At 46.4% G+C, this 18584-nt stretch overlaps 1 protein-coding gene across 1 annotated transcript in view; it reads left to right on the forward strand.

The window, feature by feature from the left end:
- The window catches only part of uba6 (ubiquitin like modifier activating enzyme 6), a 148186-nt gene that overhangs the window by 62360 nt on the left and 67242 nt on the right, over positions 1-18584 (forward strand). The window contains exons 13-16 of the mRNA XM_078431305.1: positions 1430-1496; positions 13591-13734; positions 13827-13894; positions 17037-17115. Of these exons, the coding sequence (XP_078287431.1) occupies positions 1430-1496; positions 13591-13734; positions 13827-13894; positions 17037-17115 (358 nt within the window). The remainder of the gene's footprint in view (positions 1-1429; positions 1497-13590; positions 13735-13826; positions 13895-17036; positions 17116-18584) is intronic.

Genomic DNA, 18584 nt, shown 5'->3' on the forward strand with positions numbered 1-18584 from the left:
AACGGAGATGAGGAAAAACCTTTTCAGTCAGAGAGTTGTAAATCTGTGGAATTCTCTGCCTCAGAAGGCAGTGGAGGCCAATTTTCTGGATGCTTTCAAGAGAGAGTTAGATAGAGCTCTTAATGATAGCGGAGTCAGGGGGTTATGGGGAGAAGGGAGGAACGGGGTACTGATTGGGAATGATCAGCAATGATCACAGTGAATGGCGCTGCTGGCTCGAAGGGCTGAATGGCCTACTCCTGCACCTATTGTCTATTGTCTATTGCCTTGGTGGACCATCCCCCACCCAAGTCTCTTTTTCACCCAACAAACAACTAACAATGGCCTGTGTTGTTTCCTTTATCATCATTCCCTTTTTGCGTATCTTTCATTCATTGTTCTATATCTCTCTACATCGTCGTCTATATCTCTCGTTTCCCTTTCCCGTGACTTTCAGTCTAAAGAAGGGTCTAGTCCTGAAACGTCACCCATTCCTACTCTCCAGAGATGCTGCCTGTCCCGCTGAGTTACTCCAGCTTTATGTGTCTATCTTCGGTTTACTCCAGCATCTGCAGTCCTTCCCTACATATATGTTCATGACAATTCGCTAGTGAGGAGTATGAAAGTTAGTTGAATAGGAAAATAGAACATGACACTCGGTCAAGGCTAACAAAGCTACAGGAAAGGAAGTGGTTGAATTAATCAGTAACTCTGGAAACATTTTAATTAATTAAGTGCCACAAGTTAGGAAGTTTAGAATTTGAAACAGTAGAACAGTGATTTTGTTTCTTACAAGGAAATGTGATTTGAAGGTTCCTGGAATGTGGATGGTGAAGAACAACGAGATTTGTTCAGCAAGGTATCTCTCTGTACTCTTCATGTTAGAAAATAACTGCAGATGCTGGTACAAATCAAAGGTATGCAAATCGAAGCCACCGTCTCCCGGTGGCTGAGCACTTCAACTCCCCCTCCCACTCCCTGTCTGACCTTTCTGTCATGGGCCTCCTCCAGTGCCATAGTGAGGCCCACCGGAAATTGGGGGAACAGCACCTCATATTTCGCTTGGGCAGCTTGCAGCCCAGTGATATGAACATTGACTTCCCCAGCTTTAAATAGTTCCTCTGTCCCTCTCTTCCTCTCCCCTTTCCCAGTTCTCCCTCTAACTTCCTGTCTCCACCTATATCCTTCCTTTGTCCCGCCCCCCTGACATCAGTCTGAAGAAGGGTCTCGACCCGAAACGTCACCCATTCCTTCTCTCCCGAGATGCTGCCTGACCTGCTGAGTTACTCCAGCATTTTGTGAAATAAATACCTTCTGTGTACTCTTCTATGTTCTACATATTTTTTGATGTATGTTGACTATAAGTAACTGCTTTTTGCATTATCATGGCCTGCCGTAATGCTGATATAGCAGAGTTAACAAAGCCGGATTGTTATGTATTTGCAAATAGGTGTCTTCAGGATGCAGAGGAAGTGATGAAATTGGCTTTAACTTTAAATGAATCACTGAAAAATAAGGTGAGTGATTATTTTCAACAAGAGCATTTTATTTTGTTTAATCAACACCAAAATATTGTTTGTGTGGTCTTAAGCCATTGTTTTTTTAGACCAAAATGATTTACACCTTCCATTGCTGGCCCGAGAGTATACGACATGGAGACAGGCTCTTCGGTCTATTGAGGCCATTCTGACCGTCGATCAACTAACTGTTCACACTGGTTTTATGTCATCCCATTTTTGCATCCACACCCAACACAAAAGGGGCAATTTACCGAGGCCAATCGACTTGCAAACTTACTGCACCTTTTTGAGATGTGGGAGGAAGCCAGAGCACCAGCAGGAAACCCACTCGGTCATCGCGAGGAAGCTCACTCCAGCAACCCGTTATCGGGATGAAATCCAGTTCACCGACACTGCAAGGCAGCAGCTTCTACCAGCCTATACCACTATAAAGATTCATTTCATATAATTAGACATTGCCTTACAACAGGAAAGAATTTGAGTCTACAAAATTCAATATTTTAACTTTTCACATAAAAAACCTGATAGATAATATATTCCACCTTATAAATCAAAGTTAAATTGTCCCAGGAGATGGTCTTGGAGATTAAATATAGTTTAGTAAATAAATGGAAGAGACAAAATGCTGGAGTAACTCAGCGGGTCAGGCTGCCTCTCGGGAGAGAAGGAATGGGTGATGTTTCAGGTCGAGACCCTTCTTCAGACTGATGTCAGGGGAGGGGGCGGGACAAAGATAGGATGTAGACGGAGACAGGAAGACTAGTGGGAGAACTGGGAAAGGGGAGGGGATAGAGAAGGAAAGCAGGGACTAGCTGAAGTTGGAGAAGTCAATGTTCATACCGCTGGGGTGCAAGCTGCCCAGGCGCAATATGAGGTGCTGTTCCTCCAATTTGCGCTGGGCCTCACTCTGACAATGGAGGAGGCCCAGGACAGAAATTTCCTTAGTAAATAAATGGTTGTTTGTTTTTTGGGGTTGTTGACTACCGAGGCAGAATAAGAACTCCATTTTTGTAGTGGCTGGCGTTTGTGCTGGAGGCAGGGATTCAGGTTTGTGATCTCTTGTGGGGCAGAAGTGACCTGTACAAGAGGGGCTGGTTGCATCTGAACTGGAGGGGGGGCAATATCCTTGCAGAAAGGTTTGCTCCTGCCACTCAGGAGATGTTATACTAGAGATGCAAGAGGTGGGAACTGGAATCAGAAATTGGAAGGAGTGATAAAAAAGTCAAGTCAAGTCAAGTCAATTTTATTTGTACAGCACATTTAAAAACAACCCACGTTGACCAAAGTGCTGTACATCAGTTCAGGTACTAAGAAACGAACATACAATGGCACACAAACATAACAGCACATACATAAACAGTTCACAGCGCCCCCTCAGAGGGCCTCAAACGCTAGGGAGTAGAAATAGGTTTTGAGCCTGAACTTAAAGGTGTCGATGGAGGGGGCAGTTCTGATGGGGAGAGGGATGCTGTTCCACAGTCTAGGAGCTGCAACCGCAAAAGTGCGGTCACCCCTGAGCTTAAGCCTAGACCGCGGGATAGTCAGTAGCCCCAAGTCGGCCGACCTGAGGGACCTGGAGATAGAGTGGTGGGTTAGATGATTTTTGATATAGGGGGAAGCAAGCCCGTTTAGGGCTTTGTATGTGAATAGGAGGAGCTTGAAGTTGATTCTGTACCGTACTGGGAGCCAGTGGAGAGAGGCCAGAATCGGGGTGATGTGGTCCCTTTTACGGGTACCCGTCAGGAGTCTCGCTGTGGCGTTTTGGACCAATTGCAGGCGGGACAGGGATGATTGGCTGATCCCAGTGTATAGGGAGTTGCAGTAGTCTAGGCGGGAGGAGATGAATGCGTGGATGATTTTTTCAATGTCGTCAAATTGGAGGAATGGTTTGATTTTAGCTATGGTACGAAGCTGGAAGAAGCTGGCTTTTACCACAGCGTTGACTTGCTTGTCAAACTTTAATGCAGAGTCAAATATCACGCCAAGGTTTTTGACATGCGGTTTGACTCGGGAGGATAGGCTTCCAAGGCTGCCTGTTATCATTTTGAGGGAGTCGGGGGGGACGGGGGGGGACGACGGACTAATAGGATGACCTCAGACTTGCTCTCGTTTAGTTGAAGGAAGTTCTGTGCCATCCAACATTTTATGTCCTCAAGGCAGTGCATGAGGCTGATTAAATTTGATCAGGTGGAGCTCAGTTTCAATTAGTCTCAAAGGAAAGACAGACAGGGAGAAGTGGAGGAATGCAGTGAAGCAGAGGGGCTGAAGTGTGTTTATTTCAATGCAAGGAGTAGGATTGGGGGTAAGACAGAAGGATAAGGAAGGCAAAGTAAGGAAACATTAGCTGGCCGAAGAGTTTGTAAATTTGGTCAAAAGGTGTAAGGATTAAGGGGCTGGAATTAGACTGGACCTTTGAAGAATTTAAATAGACAATAGGTGCAGGGGGAGGCCATTCGGCCCTTCGAGCCAGCACCGCCATTCAATGTGATCATGGCTGATCATTCTCATTCAGTACCCCGTTCCTGCCTTCTCCCCATACCCACTGACTCCGCTATCCTTAAGAGCGCTATCTAGCTCTCTCTTGAATGCATTCAGAGAATTGGCCTCCACTGCCTTCTGAGGCAGAGAATTCCACAGATTCACAACTCTCTGACTAAAGAAGGGAGAAAAGAACACAAGCGGGTGACGAATGGCCAAAAGGGATCATAGAATAGCTTTGATGAGTTGGATAAAGAAAATCTCAGCTTTCTATACCAAGGTGGTTTTGGGGGTAGGGTGTTGACATGGATAGAGAATTGGTTGGCAGACAGGAAGCAAAGAGTAGGAGTAAACGGGTCCTTTTCAGAATGGCAGGCAGTGGCGAGTGGAGTGCCGCAAGGCTCGGTGTTGGGGCCGCAACTGTTTACCATATATATGAATGATTTGGATGAAGGAATTAGAAGCAACACTAGCAAGTTTGCAGATGACACAAAGCTGGGTGGCATTGTGAACTGCGAAGAGGATGTTAGGGGGTTGCAGGGTGACCTGGGCAGGTTGAGTGAGTGGGCAGATGCATGGCAGATGCATTATAATGTAGATAAATGTGAGGTTATCCACTTTGGCGGCAAAAACAAGAAGGCAGATTATTATCTCAATGGTGTAAGGGGGAAGTGCAGCGAGACCTGGGTGTCCTTGTACACCAGTCACTGAAAGCTGGCGTGCAGGTACAGCAGGCTGTGAAGAAAGCTAATGGCATGTTGGCCTTCATAACGAGAGGAATTGTGTATAGGAGTAAAGAGGTCCTTCTGCAGTTGGATAGGGCCCTGGTGAGACCGCGCCTGGAGTATTGTGTGCAGTTTTGGTCTCCTAATTTGAGGAAGGACATCCTTGTAATTGAGGCAGTGCAGCGTAGGTTCACGAGATTGATCCCTGGGATGGCGGGACTGACATATGAGGAAAGATTGGAAAGACTAGGCTTGTATTCACTGGAGTTTAGAAGGATGAGAGGGAATCTTATGGAAACATATAAAATTATAAAAGGACTGGACAAGCTAGATGCAGGAAAAATGTTCCCAATGTTGGGGGAATCCAGAACCAGGGGCCACAGTCTTAGAATAAAGGGGAGGCCATTTAAAACTTCGAACCAGCACTTCCATTCATTGTGATCATGGCTGATCATCCACAATCAGCAACCCGTGCCTGCCTTCTCCCCATATCCTTTGATTCCACTAGCCCCTAGAGCTCTATCTAACTCTCTTTTAAATCCATCCAGTGATTTGGCCTCCACTGCCCACTGTGGCAGAGAATTCCACAAATTCACAACTCTCTGGGTGAAAAATGTCCTCTCACCCAGAGAGTTGTGAATTTGTGGAATTCTGTGCCACAGAGGGCAGTGGAGGCCAAATCACTGGATGAATTTTAGAGAGAGTTAGATAGAGCTCTGGGGGCTAGTGGAATCAAGGGATATGGGGAGAAGTTGGGCACAGGTTACTGATTGTAGACGATCAGCCATGATCACATTGAATGGCGGTGCTGGCTCGAAGGGCCAAATGGCCTCCTCCTGCACCTATTTTCTATGTTTTAACATTAAAAACAAGAGAAGGTATTTATTTCACAAAATGCTGGAGTAACTCAGCAGGTTAGGCAGCATCTCAAGAGAGAAGGAATGGAACCCATTCGTCTCCTGAGATGCTGCCTGACCTGCTGAGTTATTCCAGCATTTTGTGAAATAAATACCTTCGATTTGCACCAGTTATTTTCTTACACTTTAAAAACAAGAGGATAACCAGGGAGAAAGCGGGACCATTCAAGGATAAAGGAGGGAGTTTGTGAGTTATTTGGGATCAGGGGATGTAGGCAAAGCACTAAATGAGTAACTTGCACCAGTTTTCACCAAGTTGGTGTAGAGAACACTAAAACGCTTGCAGTTTGAGATGAAGAAGGAGGAGGAGCTGATGGGGCTCGTGAAGAGCTTGAAGAACCGAAAAACCGGCAACTGGACCCCCCCCCCCCCCCCCCCCCACGACAATGTCTACGACAAGCTACAACAACCTACCACCTAGTCGACGTCAAGCCACGGCAAGCTACCGACAACCGGCGACCCAATCGTTTCGAGTAGGACGTCCACCTACGACCGCACCTACGACAACCTACGACCACACGGGCGACAAGCTACGACAACCGAAGTCAACCTACGTCCCCCCGCGACAAGCTACGACCCTGTCGACGACAACTGAAGACAATTTACGTCATTTTGGCCACCGGTTTTGACGCTGGTACCTGTCGCCAGTTGACGTAGGCAGTCGCCAATGGAGTTCACCGAAGTCAGCACCGGCGACAACATACGTCACCTGGCGACATCCTACGACAGCGCCCCCGTCAGGAGACGTCAAGCTACGATCATTGGCGTCAAACCCACTGCGTCAAACATTCTGAAAATCCAACGGCGACCAGAAAAACGCTACGACTCTTTGGAGACGACTCACGGCCGTACAGGCGACACTCCGGCAACCGTGTGCCGACGGCCTAGTCACCTGTAGTCGCCTAAACAAACCGCCTCAGTGGGACAGGGGCTTTACGAAAATCCATGCACACAAAATCCACTGCCCAACCCACATCAATACCTTCGGCATTTATTTTTTTAAGGTCGAGTTAGTAAGGTAGGACCTGTTTTGCACAAAACCATGCTAACTATCGCGAAGTAACCCATTCTCTTCCGAATGGGACTAGATCCTATCCCAAAGAATTCTCTCCAATAGCTTCACCGCCATTGAAATGAGGTTCACGGGCCTGTAATTCCCGAGGTGCTCCCTATTTTTCTCCTTGCCCGGCAGTCCACCAGGATCCCACCTGCGGCTAAAGAAGAAGCAAAGATCTTTGTCAAGGCGCCCACCACCTCCTTTCTACCTCTCTCAATAACCTGGGATAGATCCTGGTGACGTTTCAGATCCTGTCAGGTCCTGGGGATTTATCCACCTTCAAGCTCTTCACGAGCCCCATCAGCTCCTCCTCCTTCTTCATCTCAAACTGCACGCGTTTTAGTGTTCTCTACACTCAGAATGTTTGACGCAGTGGGTTTGACGCCAATGAGCGTAGCTTGACGTCTCCTGACGGGGGCGCTGTCGTAGGTTGTCGCCAGGTGACGTAGGTTGTCGCCGGTGCTGACTTCGGGGAATTCCATTGGCGACTGCCTACGTCAACCGACAACAGGTACCGGCGTCAAAACCGGAGGCCAAAATGACATGAATTGTCTTCAGTTGTCGCCGACAGGGTCGTAGCTTGTCGTAGCTTGTCGCGGGTGGACGTAGGTTGACTTCGGTTGTCGTAGGTTGTTGCCTGTGTGGTCGTAGGTTGTCGTAGGTGCGGTCGGAGGTGGACGTCCTACTCGCGACGATTGGGTCGCCGGTTGTCGGTAGCTTGCCGTGGCTTGACGTCGACTAGGTGGTAGGTTGTTGTAGCTTCTTGTAGACATTGTCGTGGGGGGAGAGGGGGTCCAGTTGCCGGTTTTTGGACGACCTGCTACGACTATGACCATCCCCGGCAGTCGCCTAAAAAATCGCCTAAGTGGGACAGGCCCTTAAGGCATTTGATTCATTAGCCAATGGAATGTTGGCCTTCATAACAAGAGGAGTTGAGTATAGGAGCAAAAAGGTCCTTCTGCAGTTGTACAGGGCCCTAGTGAGACCGCACCTGGAGTACTGTGTGCAGTTTTGGTCTCCAAATTTGAGGAAGGATATTGCTATTGAGGGCGTGCAGCGTAGGTTTACTAGGTTAATTCCCGGAATGGCGGGACTGTCATATGTTGAAAGACTGGAGCGACTAGGCTTGTATACACTGGAATTTAGAAGGATGAGAGGGGATCTTATCGAAACGTATAAGATTATTAAGGGGTTGGACACGTTAGAGGCAGGAAACATGTTCCCAATGTTGGGGGACAATAGACAATAGACAATAGACAATAGACAATAGACAATAGGTGCAGGAATAGGCCATTCAGCCCTTCGAGCCAGCACCGCCATTCAATGCGATCATGGCTGATCACTCTCAATCAGTACCCCGTTCCTGCCTTCTCCCCATACCCCCTCACTCCGCTATCCTTAAGAGCTCTATCCAGCTCTCTCTTGAAAGCATCCAACGAACTGGCCTCCACTGCCTTCTGAGGCAGAGAATTCCACACCTTCACCACCCTCTGACTGAAAAAGTTCTTCCTCATCTCCGTTCTAAATGGCCTACCCCTTATTCTTAAACTGTGGCCCCTTGTTCTGGACTCCCCCAACATTGGGAACATGTTATCTGCCTCTAATGTGTCCAATCCCCTAATTATCTTATATGTTTCAATAAGATCCCCCCTCATCCTTCTAAATTCCAGTGTATACAAGCCCAATCGCTCCAGCCTTTCAACATACGACAGTCCCGCCATTCCGGGAATTAACCTAGTGAACCTACGCTGCACGCCCTCCATAGCAAGAATATCCTTCCTCAAATTTGGAGACCAAAACTGCACACAGTATTCCAGGTGCGGTCTCACCAGGGCCCGGTACAACTGTAGAAGGACCTCTTTGCTCCTATACTCAACTCCTCTTGTTACGAAGGCCAACATTCCATTGGCTTTCTTCACTGCCTGCTGTACCTGCATGCTTCCTTTCATTGACTGATGCACTAGGACACCCAGATCTCGTTGAACTCCCCCTCCTCCTAACTTGACACCATTCAGATAATAATCTGCCTTTCTATTCTTACTTCCAAAGTGAATAACCTCACACTTATCTACATTAAACTGCATCTGCCATGTATCCGCACACTCACACAACCTGTCCAAGTCACCCTGCAGCCTTATTGCATCTTCCTCACAATTCACACTACCCCCCAACTTAGTATCATCTGCAAATTTGCTAATGGTACTTTTAATCCCTTCGTCTAAGTCATTAATGTATATCGTAAATAGCTGGGGTCCCAGCACCGAACCTTGCGGTACCCCACTGGTCACTGCCTGCCATTCCGAAAGGGACCCATTTATCCCCACTCTTTGCTTTCTGTCTGTCAACCAATTTTCTATCCATGTCAGTACCCTACCCCCAATACCATGTGCCCTAATTTTGCCCACTAATCTCCTATGTGGGACCTTGTCGAAGGCTTTCTGAAAGTCGAGGTACACCACATCCACTGACTCTCCCTTGTCAATTTTCCTAGTTACATCCTCAAAAAATTCCAGTAGATTTGTCAAGCATGATTTCCCCTTCGTAAATCCATGCTGACTCGGAATGATCCCGTTACTGCTATCCAAATGCTCAGCAATTTCGTCTTTTATAATTGACTCCAGCATCTTCCCCACCACTGATGTCAGACTAACTGGTCTATAATTACCCGTTTTCTCTCTCCCTCCTTTCTTAAAAAGTGGGATAACATTTGCTATCCTCCAATCCACAGGAACTGATCCTGAATCTATAGAACATTGAAAAATGATCTCCAATGCTTCCACTATTTCTAGAGCCACCTCCTTAAGTACTCTGGGATGCAGACCATCAGGCCCTGGGGATTTATCAGCCTTCAGTCCCATCAGTCTACCCAAAACCATTTCCTGCCTAATGTGGATTTCCTTCAGTTCCTCCATCACCCTAGGTTCTCCGGCCCCTAGAACATTTGGGAGATTGTGTGTATCTTCCTCAGTGAAGACAGATCCAAAGTAACGGTTTAACTCGTCTGCCATTTCTTTGTTCCCCATAATAAATTCCCCTGCTTCTGTCTTCAAGGGACCCACATTTGCCTTGACTATTTTTTTCCTCTTCACGTACCTAAAAAAACTTTTGCTATCCTCCTTTATATTATTGGCTAGTTTACCCTCGTACCTCATCTTTTCTCCCCATATTGCCTTTTTAGTTAACTTTTGTTGCTCTTTAAAAGAGTCCCAATCCTCTGTCTTCCCACTCTTCTTTGCTATGTTATACTTCTCCTTAATTTTTATGCTGTCCCTGACTTCCCTTGTCAGCCACAGGTGTCTCTTACTCCCCTTAGAGTCTTTCCACCTCTTTGGAATAAATTGATCCTGCAACCTCTGCATTATTCCCAGGAATACCTGCCATTGCTGTTCTACCGTCTTCCCTGCTAGGGCCTCCTTCCAATCAATTTTGGCCAGCTCCCGCCTCATGCCTCTGTATTCCCTTTGCTATACTGTAATACCGACACTTCCGATTTTCCCTTCTGCCTTTCCATTTGCAGAGTAAAACTTATCATGTTGTGATCACTGCCTCCTAATGGCTCCTTTACCTCTAGTCCCCTTATCAGATCAGGATCATTACACAACACTAAATCCAGAATTGCCTTCTCCCTGGTAGGCTCCAGTACAAGCTGTTCTAAGAATCCATCTCGAAGGCACTCTACAAACTCTCTTTCCTGGGGTCCATTTCCAACCTGATTTTCCCAGTCTACCTGCGTGTTGAAATCTCCCATAACCACCGTAGCATTACATTTTTGGCACGCCAATTTTATCCCCTAATTCAACTTGCACCCTATGTCGAGGCTACTGTTTGGGGGCCTATAGATAACTCCCATTAGGGTCTTTTTACCCTTACAATTTCTCATTTCTATCCATACTGATTCAACATCTCCTGATTCTATGTCACCCCTTGCAAGGGAATGAATATCATTCCTTACCATCAGAGCAACCCCACCCCCTCTGCCCACCTGTCTGTCTTTTCTATACGTTGTGTACCCCTGAATATTCAGTTCCCAGCCCTGGTCCTCTTGTAGCCATGTCCAGAACAAGGGGCCACAGTTTAAGAATAAGGGGTAGGCCATTTAGAACTGAGATGAGGAAAAACTTATTTAGTCAGAGAGTTGTAAATCTGTGGAATTCTTTGCCTCAGAAAGCAGTGGAGGCCAATTCTCTGAATGCATTCAAGAGAGAGCTAGATAGAGCTCTTAAAGATAGTGGAGTCAGGGGGTATGGGGAGAAGGCAGGAACGGGGTACTGATTGTGGATGATCAGCCATGATCACATTGAATGGCGGTGCTGGCTCGAAGGGCCGAATGGCCTCCTCCTGCACCTATTGTCTATTGTCTATTGATGAAGTCCCCCATGGTAGTGTGATCCAGAAGATGAAGGTGGTGCGTGGGATTAACATTTTCTTGGCCATATGGATTCAGAATTGATGTACTGATAGAAGACAGAGGGTTGTAGTGGACAATATTCAGGCTGAAGGTCCATGACCAGTGCAGTTCCACCGGGGTAAGTGTTAGGACCTCTGCTCTTTGTGATATATAACAATGGCTTGGACGTAAACATAGATGGATTGGTTAGTAAGTTTGCAGATGATGCTAAGATTGCTGGGGACGTGGGTTCTGGGGAAAGCTGTCAAAGTGTACCAGAGAACATAAATAAATTTGTAGAAGTAGGCGGATAAATGGCAGATATCGCCCAATCCAAGCAAGTGTGTTATTTGTTTAATATTACTCCCTTAAACAATGTAACATACAGCCTTTAGTATTTTAGCTTGCATTATCAAAAATAAACTTGTTAGGACAATTCATTATTTAAATCTTCTATCCCCTTTTCCCCATTGTTATAATTGTTTTTGTTACACGATTTTCTAACACAGTGTTTCTTGGCAATGCAACTATCATGTTATAGCAAAACTATCTGTATTTAATTTTATAAGAATGAATGATTGGCATGCAAGCTTGACAGTGATCGTTTTTGGACTAATAATGAAAGCTGATTCGCATCAGAAATCTGAAAAGTCACCAGTTACAGGTTGAGAAAGATCCCCGAAATGTTCCAGCTTTTGCTGACAAGGAAATAAGAAGTCTCGACCCGAAACGTCACCCATTCCTTCTCTCCTGAGATGCTGCCTGTCCCGCTGAGTTACTCCAGCATTTTGTGTCTACCTTCAATTTGAACCAGCATCTGCAGTTATTTTCCAACAGTGTAAACAATAATATAAGAGAAAAAAAGTTCAGTGTGTGTCTATATATATATATATATTACACATACTCACACACACACACACACACACACAGTCTGAAAAAGGGTCTCGACCTGAAACGTCACCCATTCCCTCTCTCCTGAGATGCTGCCTGACCCGCTGATTCACTCCAGCATTTTGTGTCTACCTTCGATTTGAACCAGCATCTGCAGTTATTGTCCTCGGAAATAATCAAAAGTGCATTTACCAAAAAACTATACAGTCATAGAACTTAGAAGATAGTGAGAGAACTGGGAAGGGGGAGGGGAAGAGATGGACAGAGGAACTCCCACTGTCTTCCTGTCTCCAACTACATCCTATCTTTGTCCCGCCCCCTTCCCTGACATCAGTCTGAAGAAGGGTCTCGACCCAAAACGTCACCCATTCCTTCTCTCCTGAGATGCTGCCTGACCCGCTGAGTTACTCCAGCATTTTGTGTCTGCCTTCGATTTGAACCAGCATCTGCAGTTATTTTCCTCGGAAATAATCCAAAGTGCATTTACCAAAATACTATACAGTGATAGAACATAGAAGATAGTGGGAGAACTGGGAACTGGACCTTGAGTTACTCCAGCATTTTGTGATACCTCCAAGGATTTTGTGATACCACCACTCACCAGCTGTGCGTTGAGATACCTTCCCAACTGACCTAGATCCCGTTGTGAGCTTGGATGTTTTTCCATCCACTAACAATGTTAACTACACTGTCACCCCAAGTGTTAACGTAGATAACGAACAACAGTGGACTGAGCACGAGCCCTGCGACACCAATCCTCATAGGTCTCCAATCGGGGGAAAAAGAAAGCTCCACATGCTTTCTCTGTTTCCTTCCTCCAAGTCAATTTGAATCCAATTACTGGCTCACCCTGGATTCCATTTGATTTAATCTTTGATTTAACCTTTCCAGACCAGCCCACCGTGCGGGACCATGTATGAAGCTTTGCGGGAGCCCACATAGACACTGTCCACAGCCCAGTCCTCTTTGCAATTTTGACAAAGCGATCACGAATCTTACGGTATCTGTTAGATGCGTAGATAGATTTCAGTGACTTCTGAACTAGAAAGAGAATTAAATTGTCAACATAAAGACTCAAAGCGCTGGAGTAACTCAGCGGGTCAGGCAGCATCTCTGGAGAACATGGATAGGTGACGTTTCACAGAGTGCTGGAGTAACTCAGCGGGTCAGGCAGCATCTCTGGAGAACATGGATAGGTGACGTTTCACAGAGTGCTGGAGTAACTCAGCGGGTCAGGTAGCATCTGTGGAGAACATGGATAGGTGACGTTTCACAGAGTGCTGGAGTAACTCAGCGGGTCAGGCAGCATCTCTGGAGAACATGGATAGGTGACGTTTCACAGAGTGCTGGAGTAACTCAGCGGGTCAGGCAGCATCTCTGGAGAACACGGATAGATGACGTTTCAGGGTGGGAGGGACCCTGCTTCAGCCTGTCCATGTTTGTCCAGAGATGTTGCCTGACCTGCTGAGTTACTCCAACACTTTTGTGCTTAGCTATATTTGTAAACCAGCGTCTGCAGTTCCGGTCATCCCTAAATTGTCATCATGTTTGGCAGCAGCTGCAGAGAGCGAGGCAGTCTTGGCATTTACTGGAAGTGTCGGGCAATAATGAACGTTTTACTTGCATTTACTTGCAGACTACAGTTAATCATGCTGTCATTAAGTGTCTGTCGTGGACAGCAAGAGGATGTCTGCCCCCTCTTAATGCTGCGTTTGGCGGAATCGTTAGTCAGGAAGTCTTGAAAGCCCTGACAGGAAAATTTTCTCCTCTTCAGCAGTGGGTTAGTTTTTCACTGGTTACTTTAAAAAAAACAAAAACATTTCAACGGAGTTTATTGATTTACGAACTGTTAACTTTATCTTGTTTTTTCAGCTATATTTTGATGTAATGGAGATATTTCAGACTCTGGACAGCACGAACAGCGATCAGTTCCAACCGCGGTAGGTGTCACACATCAGTTTGTACTTGTTTCACAAAATGCTGGAGTAACTCAGCGGGTCAGGCAGCATCTCGGGAGAGAAAGGATGGGTGACGTTTCGGGTCGAGACCCTTCTGTTTGTACTTGTATGTAGAATTGATGGATTGGTAAATTCACGATAAATGTGTTTTTGGGAATTACAGATCCAACCCTTACTTGGAAATGGTTTTAAGCCAATTCGCAGGTGCGACTGAAAGCTGGAAGTGTGCAGATGACACGAAATGCTGGAGTAACTCAGCAGGACAGGCAGCATCTCTGGAGAGAAGGAATCGGTGACGTTTCGGGTTGAGACTCGACCCAAAACGTCGCCCGTTCCTTCTCTCCAGAGATGCTGCCGGTCCCGCTGAGTTACTCCAGCAATTATGTGTCTATCTTTGGGTTATACCAGAATCTGCAGTTCCTTCCTACTCAGTGTGCAGATGATATTTGTTGTATTACAGAGAGCGTGGCCATTGTAGGTAAAACCAATATTTATTTCCCGTTCCAAAGTTCCCTTGAGAAAATGGTGATGTAAAATTCTGAATTTTGAACATCAAAATTATGAATTTGTAAAATCCAATGTTGGGAGGTCTGAATGCCGAGGTTTTGACTGGAAAGGTTTCAGCGAAGAGGCTGTGTGGAGGTAAAAGATAAGATAAGGTTAGGTCTTTTTTTCTCTTTAGTCTTCGTGCAGTGAAAATGACAGTTGGGGCAGTGGAATGTTCATAAGTGATAGGAGCAGAATTAGGCCATTCGGCCCATCAAGTCTACCCCGCCATTCAATCATGGTTGATCCAGCTTGCCCTCTCAACCACATTCTCCTGCCTTCTCCCCGTAACCCCTGACACCCTTACAAATCAAGAATCTGTCAATCTCAGCTTCAGAAATGTTAATTAACCTGACCTCCATAGCCGTCTGTGGCAATGAATTCCACAGATTCATCACCCTCTGAATAAGAAATTCCTCCTCCTCTCCTTTTGAAATTCCGCCTACATCCTTCGTCCTTTTCCTTTTGAAATTCCTCCTACATCCTTTTATTCTAATGCTTCTGGTCCTAGACCCTTCCACCTGTGTAAATATCCTCTCCACGTTCATTCTATCCAGGCCTTTCACCATTCGGTAAGTTTCAACCTACCTGCCCCTCCACCTATCTTCCTATCATCCACAAAATTGGCCACAAAGCCATCAATTCCATCATCCATATCATTAATATACAACACTAGACCAAGTGGACCCTTTGGGCCCAATCCTCTCCTGCATTGGTGCAGCACCCTCTCCTCCCCCCCCCCTGCCCCTCCTCTTTAGTGTATAGATGGAAAAAGAAGACCCAACACCGACCCCTGCAGAACACTGCTAGTCACTGGCAGCCAACTTTCCACTGTTTGCCTTCTGGCATTCAGTCAATCGTCCATCCATGCAAGCATCTTCACTTTCAAACCATGGATTCTCACCTTGTTTTGCAACCTCGTGTGTGGCACTTTTATCAAAAGCCTTCTGAAAATCTAGGTAAACAACATCCACTGACTCTCCTTTGTCTAACCTGCTATTTACTTCCACCAAGAATTCCAACAGATTTGTCTGGCTTCAGAAAACCATGGCTTTCTGAAGCCTAGGCTTCAGAAAGCCATGCTGACTTTGGCCGATTTCATCATATGCATCTAAGTTTGCTTAAACCTCATCCTTAATAATGAACTTTAAAATCTTACCGGCCACTGTAGTCAGGCAATCTGGATGATAACGCAAACAGGCCATTGTTAGCTGGGTGAAAACGACTTACAGGCAATGAGACTCAGCAAAACTACTTTGAGGCTGGTACGACTTGGGTGGGGGAAGGATGGAGAGAGAGGGGATGCAAGGGTTACTTGAAGTTAGAGAAATCAAAGATTCATGCCACTGGGTTGAAAGCTGCCCAAGCGAAATATGAGATGCTGTTCCTCCAATTGGCATTTAGCCAGTTAGCCTGGGCGATCGTTTCGCTGAACACCTTTGCTCAGTCCGCCTCGACCTACCTGATCTCCCAGTTGACAAACACTTCACTTCCCCTACCCATTCCCACACTGACCTTTCTGTCCTCGGCCTCCTCCATTGTCAGAGTGAGGCCCAACGCAAATTGCAGGAACAGCACCTCATATTTCGCTTGGGCAGTGGTGTGACTATTGATTTCTCTAACTCGAGTATCAAAGGTTCAAAGGTCAGTTTATTGTCACGTGTACCAATTAAGGTACAGTGAAACTCCAATTAGCATATAGCCATACTAAACAAAAGCAACAAGACACACAGCTGCATAAAAGTTAACAAAACATCCACCACAGCAGATTCCCCACATTCCTCACTGTGATGGAAGGCAATAAAGTCCAATCTGCTTCCTCTTTATTCTCCCGCGGTCGGGACGGTCAAACCATCTGCATTCTGGGCGATCGAAGCCCCTGCATCGGGCTGATCGAAGCTCCTGCGTCGGGGAGATCGAAGCCCACCTGTCGGGCGGTCGAAGCTCCTGTGGCTTGGAGCTCCCGAAGTCGGTCTCTAACCAGGGACCGCAAGCTCCACGATGATAAGTCCTGGAGGCTCCCCGCGGTTGGAGCTCCCAAAGTCGGTCTCCAGCAACGACCGACAACTCCTCGATGTTAGGCCGCAGTGCGGACGGAGATACGATACGGGGAAAAAAATCGCATCTCCGTCGAGGTAAGAGATTTGAAAAAGTTTCCCCCAACCCCCCCCCCACATAAAGCAAGCTAAAGAACACTAAAACATACATTTAACACACACGGGTGCTCCCCAACTTACGATGGGGTCACGTTCTGAGAAACCCACCGGAAACCAAAATTATCGTAAGTCGAAATGCATTGAATACATGTGATCACGTGGCCAGAAGCAAGCTATGGGTCGCTGCCCTTTGCACCTGCGCAAAGTCAAAATATCGTAAGTCGAAGCATTGTAAGGTGGGGAGCATCTGCACAAAAAACAGAGAAAGAATGAAGAACAAAGAATGAAGGGACGAAGCGACCGTACCTTAATTGGTAAACGTGACAATAAAATGCCCTTTGAACCTTTAACTTCAAGTCACATTGACATATATGTCCATGATTCTGTAATGGCTATTATAATTAATCTGTGCTTTCATACAGAGGAGATCGCTATGATGCTCTGCGTGCATGTGTTGGAGAATCTATCTGTCATAAACTCAGGAACCTTAATGTTTTCATAGTAAGTATTTTTTTTATAAACATCATTCAACGCTCGAGAGAAGAGACGTTAATTTGCACTAACAGTGTTGTGGATTTTTAAGGAAAATATCAGTTATCTGCTTGGTTGTCCACTGAACTTACTTTAGTGTTAGTTGAGAGATACAACGTGGAAACAGGCTCTTCAGTCCACTGAGTTCGCCCCGACCAAACATGACCCATACACCAGTTGTTCTAGTTTCACATCCAACACACTAGGGATAATTTACAGAAGCCAGTTAACCTACAAACCTGCACACCTTTGGAACGTTTGAGGAAACCGAAGCACCCGGAGAAAACCCACGTGTTCACAATGAGAAAGTACGGGCACAGTGGTGCGGTCAGCACCCGTGGTCAGGATTGAACCCCGGTCGGTCCCTGATGCTGTAAGATAGCAAATCTCCCGCTGCTCCACTGTGTCGCTTGTCTGCTGAGAAAGTCTGTAGAGCTGTCTGTAATATGTACACTCCAGTAAATTCCCCAGCACAGACCTGCTCACTGGCTTCTTGTTCCCACCCTGCAGCTGTTCTTGAACAGAGGTACAACATTTGCCACCCTCCAGTTTTCCAGCACCCCGCCTGTATTTAATGACGACTCAAAAATCTCAGACAGGGCACCTTCAATTTCCTCTCTCGCTTCCCGCAGTGTTCCCTGCATCTATCTGATCTGGCCTGGGAGATTAGTCTGCCTTCATGCGCGTCAGGACCTTCAGCACCTCTTCGACCACAGTACTGACTGCTGTCTAGATACTTCCATTGACATAGGAACATGGAAACATAGAAAATGGGTGCAGGAGGAGGCCATTCAACCCTTCGAGCCAGCACTGCTATTCAATGTGATCATGACTGATCATCCACAATCAGTAACCTGTGCCCATATCCCTCGATTCCACTAGCCCCTAGAGCTCCATCTACTGGCCAAGTTTCTCAGTCCTCATGTTTTATGTTCTGAAGATGAGAGTTTTGTCACCCTTAGGGTAGTCAATCGTTTGAATTAGTTATCCAAGACGACTAAATTCAAAATGGGTATCAATAGCTCTTTGGCTGATAAGCGATTCACGGGATATGGGCTGACAACTGAATGTTGGCGCTGAGGTAAAGACCACCTTTGTGAATGGTGCCATGGATATGTGGATGGTGGGGAGGGGGAGGGGGAGGGGGAGGGGGGGGGGGCCTGAATGACCTGCTTCTGACTTTATTTCTTTTGTTCTAAGGCAACACATCTTTGTCAGAACTGTGAAAATATTGCACATTTACAGCATTTATGAAGGTTTTGGCTTAAGTTCCTGCCTTCAAGAGTAACAATAGACAATAGACGCAGGAGGAGGCCATTCGGCCCTTCGAGCCAGCACCGCCATTCAATGTGATCATGGCTGATCACTCCCAATCAGTACCCCGTTCCTGCCTTCTCCCCATACCCCCTGACTCCGCTATCCTTAAGAGCTCTATCTAG

The sequence above is a fragment of the Rhinoraja longicauda genome, chromosome 3, assembly GCF_053455715.1.
Source record: "Rhinoraja longicauda isolate Sanriku21f chromosome 3, sRhiLon1.1, whole genome shotgun sequence".
NCBI lineage: Eukaryota > Metazoa > Chordata > Chondrichthyes > Rajiformes > Arhynchobatidae > Rhinoraja > Rhinoraja longicauda.